This window comes from Pinus tabuliformis, chromosome 5_1 (assembly GCF_031772625.1).
Source record: "Pinus tabuliformis cultivar Carrire ecotype Pingquan chromosome 5_1, CPIR1, whole genome shotgun sequence".
In the NCBI taxonomy this organism is placed as follows: Eukaryota; Viridiplantae; Streptophyta; class Pinopsida; order Pinales; family Pinaceae; genus Pinus; species Pinus tabuliformis.
The window spans coordinates 300,738,044-300,751,904 of NC_142305.1; the positions used below are offsets into that span (position 1 = coordinate 300,738,044).

The window sequence follows — 13,861 nt, forward strand, 5'->3', positions numbered from 1 at the left end:
TGTCTCAGCGTCGACCAAATCTATCAACTGTCTGCCACTTTCCTCCATTATCAGTTAGTTATCACCCAACGTCCTTTGCGACCTACTGCCTCCAGCTCCACGTCATTTGCTTTGTGTCTTCTTCAGCCATTGCCCGCTCACTATCATGCAAATCCCTCTCGCTAACTTATCACGCCAACCACGCAGTCTCTTTTTCCAGTCGCCGATTGCTTACTGTGATCCAATTGTTGTCAGTCGACCCTGCTATCCAATCCTCAGCTCTGCCTGTTCTCACCCTGTCGAGTGCTGCAATTTGCGATTGGGACAACCAGTCGAAAGCCCTGGCGATGGGTGTTGCAAGTGGCTAGCTAGCCAAGCTTGTCAACCACCACCACAATCAACCAAACTTTTTTCAAACCCCTTTTTTACTTTTTTCTTTAAAAAACAATATTGGTTCCCTTTTTTTCTTTTCCACTTTTTATTTGAATTATATTTTTTTTCTCTTCTCGACTAAAAAAAATTGCCCGTAAAAAAAAAATTCCTCTCAACCCTTAAACAATCTTAAAAAAGGTTTCGTTCATATGATCCGCACCAACTTCCCTTCGACAATATGACACGATCCCAGCACATGTAATTCTGAGATCGGTTCAGAGTCGGGGCTCTCATACCATGTTAGAATTTCCAGAACCCAACACCTGGTAATCGATTCCCAACAATTATTGACTAAGCGAATACACAGCTAAGTTCCTAACCAAAAATATTTAGCGAAAGCAAAATTACTCTATTTGAATCACACAAAAACATATTTATGCCCAATCAACAATTCTTCATTAATAAATTAATCACATTACTTACTTGGGTTGTTGTCCTGTGATAAAGGCCCAAATGAGAAAATACAAATTACAAAACTGATCACCAGTCTCTCTGTACTCCCTTGAACCCAGCACATGCTCACTGAGAAGCCTCTCCCAATCATGTGTCGTTGTTGTGTCCTAACTCCTCACTTTAGGCTCAATTTATAACTTTCCTATGCTAAGATTGATAGCCAAAAGTAGCTCATCAAGTTAACTAAAGATAAGTGACGGTACTTTAGTTTACTATCCTATCTTTAGCTTTCTCTACTTTAACTCAAGCACAAGTCATAAATTTAGCTTACTTACATGCACACCTCATGCATGTTACATGTAACACATTTGCGTGCATGCAACTCACTTACACAATCTGCATGTCACATGCAATTTCCTAAAGAGGCAAAGCAAGGTCCTTCGAGTCAAGACACAAGACTAGAAGTACCTTTCGAGCTACAAAACTCAACAGAACCATCACCACCAATCAAGCCTCTAGCTTAAACTTTCAACACTCATATCACCCAATGTCTATTCATGATGTAGAACTGCAATATGCAAATGATAAGGATGTAGACCCATTTCAAGATATGTAGGTACTAATTACCATATTAATAGAGTGATCATTGATGAAACACTTTTTTTTGTATTATCCTTTTTGTATGAGACATCTTGATTTCAATCTTCAAACTTATAAGTTATCAACTGTGGTTATCAGATTATTACTTATAATTTATAGTTGTAATGTTGTGATTCGTGAATGGTTTCGAATTAAATTTTCTTTTAAATTAACAAAATTATTTTGTTTTTCCCCAAGGTTTCATATAGAACTTGGTAACTTGGCATTCATTCCTATCAAGAAACATGGGGTATCCTTTGAGAACAAGCCAAAATTCTTAAACATATTTTACGAGACTTCAAGCTCCAACATTCAATGGGCTACTAAGACCAACTGCTATAACCAGGGCTAACACAAGTTACCCAATTGGCTAGAGAATCTTGGATGGATATGAGTCCAAACAGTACAAATCTTCAAATTTCCAAGAAAAGCACTCACAACTATCCAGGTCTCTATTGCTAACCTTTGGCAACAAGTTGTGCAAAGAATAGAGAAGGTGGTCATTCGCTAGGTGGCCCAACAAATTTATTTCCTTGGTAGCCCATTCCCGAAAATGTACAAAGGAGTTCACATCCACAAATTTATATTATTCTTCATGTTAGGTCCCTTCAGCTACCACCTTTGTTAGTTGTCAAAATTTCATCTTTTTTTGTATCAAGATTTGATGCTAAGGAAAAATTCCATTCCAATCCAAGGAGTAGAGGAGGTTTGGACTTTTGTGTCAAGATTTGATGGTAAGAAAGGCTTCCACAAGATTCCCTGAAACATTTGTTGCAGTGCAAGGGATATAAGAAGTCTGAGACTTTGGGAAAGACGGGCATTTATACAAGAAGATGCTCTCTATGTTAAAAAGTAGTGTTGGATTGGATTCCTTGATTTGTGCCTTAATTCAAAGAATTGATTTGGAGATCTTCTTAGTCATGTACAAGTTCCAATGATGAGGACGAGTTCAAGAAGCAGTTTGACTAGTGCGAGTTTGTGGAGGATGAGTTATTTGTCCTCTAGTGTGAGTTAAATTGGGAACTGAATGAACAAGTGGAAATAGCCTCCTAAATTTTAGGAGGATCCAGTCAACTAAGTGTGTTGACTTTTGTTAACTAGAAAAGCTCCAGTTCAACTCCTAATTTAGAAAACTCACTAACAATAGGCTAATCGAAAAGCTTATAAGGAGATCGAAGGCACACAATTAATCAATCAATTCTTGAGCACGAGTTTGTAAGCAAGAGAGGCTTGTGGAGGAACGAGCCAAGTGTTCCTTGTTCAAATTATTGAGGGAAATTTCTCTTTGGAGTGCGCATAGAAATAGGGGAAATCCCTATTTAATAGGAGCTCAGCCAGCGCTACGAATTAGGAGATTATTTCCTAAGGTTTTGTAATGGAAAATCAAAGCCTCTAGTGCATATAGGAGGAGGAAGCAGGCCAACTATCAAGCAGTGTTTCAGGCCTAGGACAGGCAGGAAAATTATTGTATTTTCAGATTGGAACCAGCTTGTATGTGTACCAGATTTGTTGCTTAATTTACCTTAATAAAATTCTGAAGCAAGTGAGGGTTTTCCCTGCTGGGTTCCCTAGAAAATTTGTGTTTTATTGTGTGAATTTTGTGAGATTATTTCTGTTCTATTCCGCTGCCATTTGGTAGAGAAATTTTGTCTGTGTGAAAAGAAAAATTGTTTTCAGATTGTTCATAACAACAGATCAGAATTTCGTGGAAATCTACATGGTATCAAAGTTGTGAACAGAGATCAATCAGCACATAGTCTTCAAAGATGACAACTCACACAAGATTGGGATTGTGAGAGCAGGATAGATTGGATGGCTCTTCAAATTTTGGTTTTTGGAAGGTCTGCATATTGTTCTTGTTGGACAAATTTGGGCTGAAAGAATTTGCTGAGAAAGGTGTTGCAGAACCTTCAAATCCAAACGAGTTGAGGCTCTTCCAAAGGTAGATGGCCAAGGCCAAGAGAATGATCTTGGATGGACTTCGGGATCATATAGTTCCTCATGTTGCAGGTAAAGATACAGCTAAGGATATGTGGGATGCCTTAGTCAAGCTCTACCAGAACTCTTCAGAGAACCGGAAGATGGTCCTCCAAGAGAAGTTGAGGACAATCAAGCTGCATCAGGGTGAGAGTGTCACTGCCTATCTCACCAAAGTTCAGGAAGTCCGTGATGAGCTAGCAGTTGTTGAAGAGCAACACTTTTTCTTCAGAGTATTACTAGACAAGATAAGTTGTCGGATTGGGAACGCCCATGGAGTGACTTCATCTAGGAGGAGCTAAGGCTCAAGCTAGTTGAGACATCTAGCAGCAGTGGCAAGGGTTCCAAGGTTGAGGAGGAGGAGAATCTTGCTCTGGCAGGCAAAGGCAAAGGCAAGAAAGTCAAGGTGAAGAGAAAATTCAGTCAAAAGGGTAACAAGAAGAAGACACATTTGAGTAAAGATCAAATGCTTCCATTGCCATACTTTTGGACACTATGCTTCCAAATGTCCTAACCGAAAGAAGGGGTTGAATAAGGAGCATGTAGATGCATTAGTTGAGGTAGATGAGTTTGCCTCATAGTTTGAGAAGCACTTCTCATTGACAGTTTGCATGGCAAGCTCAGTAGGGAGCAATAAATGGTATATCGATTCAGGAGCCTCTTTCCATGTGACAAGAAATCGAGAGTATTTCAGCCAGCTGGATGAGAAAGATATGCAAGTGAATATCGAGCTTGAAGATAATGGAAAGTATGCTGCTACGAAGGGAGTTGGTACTGTCAGCTTTGAGAGGGGTTCAGGTAATACCCTTCATCTCAAAGATGTTCTCTATGTTCCAAGGTTGAAGAAGAACTTGGTTTCAGTAGCTATCCTTGAAGGCTTAGCTCCAGCACTTGACTTCTGGATGTAAGAAGCAGATAGGTGTGAGGGTGAAAAACCTCTACAAGTTGCATGTAGAGACTAATGCAGCCTTGAGCAGCAAGGCAGGATGTGTAGATATAGGTAAAATTTGGCACAGGCACATGGGACACTTGCATCATGGGGTAGTGAAGATTCTTCAGCAGATTGCCACGGGATTACCAGCAAGAGGCCTTGACAAGAGTGGAGCGTTCAAGGGATGCTCCGATGCACACTTGGCAAGTATGCCAAGTCTTCCTTCGAGAGTCAGTATAGCAAAGCCAAGGGTATTTGGGAGCTGGTGTATTCAAATGTGTGTCGGCCCTTCTCTTCTCCATCACTGATGAGGCACAGGTATTATGTTACTTTCAACAATGATTTTTCTCATAAAACTTGGATTTATTTTATGAAAAAAAAAGGTGAGGTCTTAGATAGGGTCATGGAGTTTAAGGCCTTGATAGAGAAGCAAACCAAGAAGAAAATCAAGGCAGTGAGAAGTGACAATGGTGGAGAATATATCTCTAATGCCTTCAAAGGAGTTTTGTGCAAAGGAAGGCATTAAAAGAGAGTTAATAACACCTCGTAACATAATGGGGTGGCTAAGAGGAGCATTGTTGGAGCAGCTAGAGCTATGTTGCATGATCAGGATCGGCCTAGGTTCTTGTGGGCAAAAGCATGCAACACTGCAGTATTTCTGCAAAACAGGAGTCCACACAGGGTACTTGGACAAGTCACACCAAAGGAGGTCTTCACAGGCAAGAAGCTTGATGTTTCACACTTTTTGATCTTTGACACAAAAGGCTACTGTCAAGTGTCCAAGGATAACAAGAAAAACTTGAATGCCACAGCAGAGAAGGGTATCTTTGTGGGGTACAATGAGACATCTCATGCATGCAAGTTGTATCTTCCAGGACTCAAGAAGACAGTTCTCAGGCGAGATGTGAGATTCCAGGAGGACCAAGCTCTGAGAGTTTCCTTAGAGTGTGAGCAAATTGCAGTACCTGAGGAGGAGCTACTCTCTCCCAAACAGGAGTCACAACCAGCACATCAAATTCAACCACAGTCACAGTCCAGCAGCAAGAGGGTAGCGCAGCAAGATTTGCAGCAAGATGAGGAGGACAAGCCAGGCCGAGAGCAGATAGAACAGCCAAAGCCACCCAACACAAGGAGGAAGAAGGCCAAAGGGGCCGAGAGGTTGATCCAGGAGGCTCAGTAGCAGGTCAAGGCTCCTAGCACCATGTTTAGGCAAAGTAAATAGCCACAGAGGTAGACAGGTTATATGGAACTGATGACAAAGTTGGTGGACATTAAGCCTTCTTCTTATGAGGAAGCAACTTCTCAGCAGGTTTGGCAGGATGCCATGGTGGAGGAGTATTCCTTTATCATGAAGAATGATGTCTGGGAGGTTGTTCCACGACCTAAGGGGAAATCAGTAGTTGGATCCAGATGGTGTACAAGTTGCAACATGGAGAAAATGGGAGTGTGGAGAAGTTCAAGACCAGGTTTGTGGCCAAGGGCTTCTAACAAATTGAGAGCATAGAATATGAGGAGGCTTTTGCCCCAATAGCATAATATTCATCCATCAAGACTATTTTGGCACTTGCAACACAGATGGGGTGGAAGATCCACCAGATGGACGTGAAGACAACCTTTCTCAATAGGGTTGTCGAGGAGGAGATCTATATAGAGTAGCGAGAGGGGTTCAGGCGATTCAGCAGAGACACACATGTGTGCAGGCTAAAGAGAGCTCTTTATGGGCTCAAGCAAGCTTCGAGAGCATGGTACATTCAGATTGATAGCTACCTTCGATGATTAAGCTTCACCGTCTTAGAGATTGTGTGTAAAAGGGGATAGTCAAGCTACCGTACATTCCAATAGGGGAGCAGACAACAAACATTTTGACTAAGTCATTGGCAAAAAGTAGTTTTGTTCATCACAGAGATAAGTTGGGAGTTGTACATAATCCCTTCCTCGCTAAGAGGGAGTGTTAAAAAATAGCGTAGGAATGGATTCCTTGATTTGTGCCTTAATTCAAGGAATAGATTTGGAGATCTTCTTAGTCATATACAAGTTCCAGTGATGAGGACAAGTTCAAGAAGCAGTATGACTAGTGCAGGTTTGTGGAGGATGAGTTATCTATCCTCTAGTGTGAGTTAAATTGGGAACTGAGTGAGCAAGCGGAGTTAGCCTCCTAAATTTTAGGATGATTCAGTAACTAAGTGTGTTGACTTTTGTTAACTAGAAAAGCTCCGGTTCAACTCCTAATTTAGAAAACTCACTAACAATAGCCTAATCGAAAAGCTTATAAGGAGATCGAAGGCACAATTAATCAATCAATTCTTGAGCATGAGTTTGTGAGCAAAAGAGCTTGTGGAGGAACAAGCCAAGTGTTCCTTGTGCGAATTATTGAGGAGGGCAATTTCTCTTTGGAGTGCGCATAGCAATAGGGAAATCCCTAATTAATAGGAGCTCAGCCAACGCTAGGAATTAGGAGATTATTTCTTAAGGTTTTGTGCTGGAAAATCAGAGCCTCTAGTGCGTATAGGAGGAGGAAGCAGGTCAGCTATCAGGCAGAGGTTTCAGGCCTAGGACAGGCAGGAAAATTATTGTATTTTCAGATTGGAACCAGCTTGTATGTGTATGAAATATGTTACTTAATTTTCCTTAATGAAATTCTGAAGCAAGCGAGGGTTTTCCTTGTTGGGTTCCCTAGAAAATTTGTGTTTTATTGTGTGAATTTTGTGAAATTATTTTTGTTCTATTCCGCTGCTATTTGGTAGAGAAATTTTGTGTCTGTGTGAAAAGAAAATTTGTTTTCAGATTGTTCATAACAGCAGATCAGAATTTCGTGGAAAATCTACACTCTATGTCAAATGAATCATTAGAGATATTGAAGGCCAAGAGGCTTGGAGAGTCAGTCCTGCATAACTATGTGCTAGGAGGAGTGGCTTGCAGAAAAGAATGCTCTCAAGATATCAGCTTTTAGGACTTGATCTACATGACAACAACCATGAAAATTAGAGGCTTTCTTTTGACTTAAAGTATTCAGAAATCCTTCACGTTGGTTGAACGGTATTTAAGATGGCAGGGAATCTTTGAATCCATGCTCTTGTTAAATTGTGTTAGCATGGGAAATGGAATTGCTCCAAGCTTGTTGATGCTCACAAACACTTGAAGCACACCTTATTCGTTGATATCAAACACAACAAAAGCCGTAACGGACATGCAAGTCCAAGTAAGTTTGTGGTAACTAGGTTCAATTTAACAAAAGAGCAATAGAAGATCTTTCCCGTAAATGACATCCTACATTTCATCAGTTCAGTGGTTTTCATTAAATTAAGAATGTTAAATGGCTTATTAAGAATTAACTAAATCATTACATAAGAAAAAACACACATAAATGACAGCCTACATTTCTATCCACACCTATGCGTCTTTCCAATGACATTTGCTTGATGAAAATTTCATCAGTTCAGTAGTTTTTATTTAAATTAAGAATGCTAAATGGCTTATTAAGAATTTAACTAAATCATTACATAAGAAAAACACACGTAAACTTGAAGTTGGCAGTTATACAAAGGAAGAGCGATTGACTCACCTGCATGAAGTTGTAGCGTTCTCTCCCAATGGACTCATTCTCTGCAACAGCAAAATAGGCCAAGAGGGGGTAGTGGCCCACATATGATGCATAACTGTCCCGCTGGATGTTCACTGCCCACTCACTTCACATAAAAATCAAAACTCTTATCACTTTTCGGTTTTGAACACATAACACGCTAATTTAGACGGGTTTGAACAGGTAACACAAAACTTTATTAAATTGTTGGGGTTTAAACACATAATACGAAACCCCAATTAAATACAGGGATTTGAACATGTGGTACAAAACCCTAATTTAATACACGGCACTGAACAAGCAACAGAAAATCGTAATTATCAGCGTAACAACAGAACCGAAATAGGTACCAGGGTTTGAACGAGCAACACGGCCAAAAAATGAAAAATAAAATAAAACGTGGTTTACATGTCGAATCGATTGTATTGAAGAAGGGAATTGAAATGGCACCACAACTTAAACACTTACAATCTGTTGAGATCGGCATGTCCAGTGCCAACGTATTTTGCTTGCAGATGCTCGAGTTGTGAGTTGATGTTAAACCTATCGCTCGCCTGCCAATCCAATTTTTTTGAAAGAAAACGAAAGTTTTCAGTAATGGGAAGAAAAAAAGAAACCGGAATAATCATCATTTATATGATATGGAAGAACTTGAATTGTCTGGGAAGGAGAAAGAATTGTGACCTGCATTGTGATGGGCAGTAAATACTTGAGATTTCAAAAATGTAATCCTTTGTTTTCGCAGATTCTGAAATCCAAACAATGCTCAGAATCGTTTAAATGGAAGTCTCTGGCTGTTTAGACGTAAACCCTCTATCCGACAAACAAAACTGTTTAAAATTGTGAATGACCATGTACTTGCACAGAAAATAAACACATCGGGTAAATAGATAATGTCGGTTAATTACGCAGCGGTCTTTCAAATTAAATTTCGCTTTCAAGTTACATCTGGGTTTAAGTATTTCCAATAACGCCTTGTATTTGTACCTGTATGTCCATTGAAAAGTTTATTGTGGTTTGTTTGATGTGATGTCTAAAATCCGGGAAAAAAAAAAAAAAGGCAATTTTTATTAAAAAATTGTAATATGTATTGAAATCCTTTTTAAGTGAAATAATTATGTTTTTTTAGGTTAAATAATAATGTATTATAAAGTGGAGTAATGAAAGATATTTATATAAGGTGGTAGGTTTTTTTAATCAAATAAAAAGAAAATTAGTAGAGAATTGGCAATTGCTTTGATAGTGAGGAGTTATGTTCTTAAAGGTTTTAGGTTCAAACTTTATGAGTTAGTCAACAAACAAAAATTCAAAGAAAATTACTAAATTGTTAAAGAAAATTACTAAATTGTTAAAGATTGTATAATAGATTTAGAAGTTGAACTTGGTATGTATTTATGTACAAATCTTGGTAATAGAGGAAGAAGAAGAATGAGTGGACTTTGTGTGAGATCTTTAGGACTTTGAGGGTGGAACCATGATATTCTCGTATTTATATGAAATTATTGCAACCTCGAAGGAAAAGAATAAGGTTAGAGCTAAGAAGTGGAGTATTAAAATGCATTGTGGCAAAAAATTCTATAGATTTCCTTAAGATGTCTTCTAGACCAGTGATTCATAGTGGAACTTATAAGGAACTAGGTCAGAACTTTAGTGGAAACTTATGTTTCACGAGACTTGTTCACCTTGACCCCCAATCATTCCATAGTCTAGAGAAAGGGTATGTTGATTTGACAAAGATCCCCTTCCAATAAAAAATAGACCAATGAGTGATCAAATCTCCATAACATTGACCTGAACATCATAAAGGAATCATGGAGGGTTCCACCTACTCATCTTCATTCCAAATAATCACTTTCAATTACCTAGTTACAATAAAGCTTAATAAGAATAACGAATGAATTATCTGTAACGTACCCAACTCCCTAAATCATCTTTAAAGAGATGGGGTTCTAATTTTTCACTTTCTTTTACTCCCCCTATAACTCCTTTTTGAGACCATCATCATCATCTGCTTGTTAAGAGCTTTACAATGTAAACTTCATTAAAAATCGAGCTCTATATGCGAAATTATGGCCCCTTTAAGTTTTTCTCTCCTAATCACCATGTTAGCATCCATATATTTCCACGTGGCAATACTTGTCCATGTGTTAACATTGTTTAGAGTCACATCCTCGGAAGGGAAATACATCAACCCTCCACTCTTATTTGGATTCAAGATTTCCAAGAATCCCTCATTTCAGCACTTATCGAATCTTTGGTCTTTTGAATTCATTTAGTTCTTTTAGAAGTATTGTACCCACTTGGATCTAGAATTTACAAAAGTCCCAGTTTAAGAAAATTTTGAACCTCTAGATCCCCACTAATTCAGTCCTTTCGCCCATCTATGTCACCCACCACTTAGTTGCCACCTAGCCTCCACCTCGACTCCACAGGGTTGCTACAATCCTTATCGGCAATCACCACATCAGAGTGGTTCTACATGGTCAACTGCCACTCACTAGATATCTATCTCAACAGACTTTTTGAATCCTAGCTAGATGTGGAAAAATCCATGAGTGTTCATTTAACAAGCTCTGGCTTTTTGGAAATCTAAATTCCATGTCACTTGCCACGATAGGTGAGATGTCATCTCACTTACATTACCAAGCCACGTCGTGCCATCATGTCAACATGCCACATCACTTAGAACTTGCCTTCATGCCACATCATCTTTCCACGTTGGCACCTACCTGCCAGTGGGGTCCAACAATATCCATGTGGGCTATACATGGCATGTTGCATTGACATACGAATCTAAATTTTTCGTTACTTTCTCTCTCAATCTCTCTCTAAGTTAGCAAATCACTAATAACTTCATCACGTCCATCTTGGTTTAGATCAACCTCGTTGATGGATTGTCAACTAACAGAGACCTAATTTTCCATTAGTTGACATATTTGTCAACCAATCACTAGGTTATCAAAAGGTTTAAGGAATCCTTTGTGAGACTTGAGGTTGGTCCAATAGGGAGGGCCCACGCCTATGCCCTCAGTCACAACTCTTGTTGGCCATGTGACCAAGGCTGGGGTTATAGACCCCCAATCCTTAAATCTTCGAAACAACCCAAATCCAAGGAACAATTCTCAAGTTTCAAGTCTTTAGCTAAGCTTCTAAGTCAATTGCAAAGGACTAAAACTTACTTTCACAAGGCATAAAAGTTTACCAAACACTTTTGAAGGCTGAAAGACCATCAACAGCCTAAGAAGGCACTTCAATGCATTGCTAACATCAACTACTTCTTTGAAAAAAGACAAGGAGATGACCCATGGCCAACTCCATTACACAACCCAAGTGAGTGAGGTCCTTAAGATTGTAATAGCACACTGTCAACTCTAATATCTTACCAATGAGGACTAGAACTCTAGCTTACCTCTAAAGAGACCAAATCTCCTTCATAGGAAAACATTCAAGTCATGTACCACTAACAAGGGTATAACGGCAGTTGTTCCACTCTTTAGGTGACCTATTGAGGGCCAATCACATAATATAACACTTAAAGAACCTTGAAGCTCAACCCAACATATAAATTCCACTTCACAACATTTCTTATTTACCACAGTCAAAATAATTCAAGGAAATACTTCTATGTGCAAAGGTCATACACAAAGAAAATCACAGCTAAGAAACATGCATAATCACACATTGATCCTTCTCATCATTGCAACATGTACAATAACCAACATAGCAATATTTATGAGACATTCGACATTAATTTTCATTTCATTAACAAATAATATAAATGCACTTATTTTTTCACTTAAGTTTGTTGGAAACTGAAGGAGGAACAATCACTCTCCACCCAACCATAAGCTTACTTATATTGTAGGTTTTTCTTGCAATTGGCCACCCCAAAGCTAGATTTGATTCTTTGAGAGGAAGACTCTCTCCGGTAATGTTAAGGATTTATTGGGGTAGAGAACTTGAAAGATACTCTCCTTTGTATATAGAAATTCTATATTTTTCCTTATAGCCATTTAGCCAAGGCTTGTAATCTTTCACAATGTTGTCACCTTGGGCCTACACAACACAAATTAAGCCATTCACTAAGCCAATAGTCCCTTGATACTTCATTATCTTGGTGTTTATCATGCATAGATCTAACAAAACTTTCTCAACAAATTCCTTCGAGCCCTATAGCTTTGACTAAAAGCTACAACACCGACTTCCCAAACAATCAGGAAACCTCAGCTCCACATGGTTGTTACATCTTAAAATGATTTTCCCTCACTTTCTACTCTGAGTCATACTCTTAGAATCCACATGCAATTTTTTAGTTCATTCCAAAGATCATTTGGGTTTCACACACTCTTCTCTACAATTCCTTTTGCTCACTCCACACACCCAATTGTTCTCTCATTATTGCCACCATGCATGCGAGTACGGCCCAGTTGGAGAAATCGGGTCCTTCCAGGATTGTGTGGTCAATGTTAGGAAAAATATTGAGGGTGGGTGACTCAGTATTCCCTCAGTATTTTTAATCCACTTTAAATTTTCATTTCATGTTATGAATTTTGTACATTATTGTTCTTTATGCAACCAGCGTGTGTACGCGACTTTAGTTAAGGAAAACAACATATATACAATTTACTTATTTTTCATAACTTTCATTAGTGAGTTAACTTAACCATTTCATTATTAATTCATTAACCATCCAGTATGCAGTAAAGAACAGATAAATCACATCACATAAGCAACATACATAAAACACTATGATTTCAGGTGGAAACCCAATGTGGGAGAAAACCATCGTTGTCATCATCTTTGTCTTCTTTCTTATTATATAAAGAAAACCTTCATTACATCATGTACTAGTGCAGACTCTTACTACCATGTAGGTAGCCACCTGCAGGAGGCTACAACCTCCACTCGTTCTCCAACACCCACTGGAAGGGAGCTACAACCCCCTAATCTCGTTTACCGGCCCCTACCGGAAGGGAGCACCTAAACCCTGAACAAATTTACCATCTACCACTAGAAGGAATCTCTGATTCCCTTGGTGAAGGCTCCAACCCTCAACATCCACTCGTGGACCATGTTTCATAATATTTCATACTAGATCCACCTGACTCAAAAACATCAAAACTTGCAGGCCACCTTTTATCATATTTTCACATTGGACCCACACCCAACATTATGCTAAATACTAATTAACCAATCTGAAACCAAATACTCAATCAAACCATCCAATCACTAAATAAACCAAGATACCATACTGAATCACCATAACTAGATCATATCACTACACAATCGCTAATCAATATACCAAGGCATAAATCAATCTATTGAGTACTCAGTCATGGATAAATATAATTAGTCACTCTCTCATCAACGCAGTCAATGCAAACCCTAATCAGATTTACTTCAAAATGTATACGTTATTGTTATGAAGAAATCTCGCATATATACGCTTCCTTTATATAGCACCTGCATACAGATCTCATATTATCGAACATTGAATCATTTAGCTAACTAAATCACTGTAACATTGAATCAAGTACTAAATCATTCACAGAGCATTGAACCATACCCAGTCATACTTTTGCAGCATTAAATCTAATTAATATTTCAATCCACAACTAAATCAACCCAATCAATACTGTTAGACAAAGATCAGCATGATCAAGACATCATTGACGGACAACAACAAATAAAATAGACATCATCAACAGTCAATATCATGTTGAAATATGTAATTAGGTTCGGTCTTCATAATGGCATATGTAATCGTGGTTTTATGTATTTAATGAAAAGAGAAAAATAAATTTATTATTTGTGTTCTTGAAGCATGGGTTTCATGCTCAACGGAAATTTATTTTTAGGTTACACACCCATTGAGTGCTTCTAGGTTTGTCATAAAGTCAATTGAGTCATTGTCATGTATTGAAGACCCA

General features: G+C 38.6%; 1 protein-coding gene across 1 annotated transcript in view; it reads right to left on the bottom strand.

Annotated features, from left to right (window-relative positions):
• LOC149164559 (uncharacterized protein At4g14342) overlaps positions 1-8,812 on the bottom strand; it is a 30,551-nt gene extending 21,739 nt beyond the window's left edge. Inside the window, exons 1-3 of the mRNA XM_089430935.1 lie at positions 8,616-8,812; positions 8,400-8,485; positions 7,914-8,037 (exon numbers count right to left, since the gene is read on the bottom strand). Of these exons, the coding sequence (XP_089287061.1) occupies positions 7,914-8,037; positions 8,400-8,485; positions 8,616-8,621 (216 nt within the window). The 5' untranslated portion in view covers positions 8,622-8,812. The remainder of the gene's footprint in view (positions 1-7,913; positions 8,038-8,399; positions 8,486-8,615) is intronic.
• Between the last annotated feature and the right edge of the window lie 5,049 nt (positions 8,813-13,861).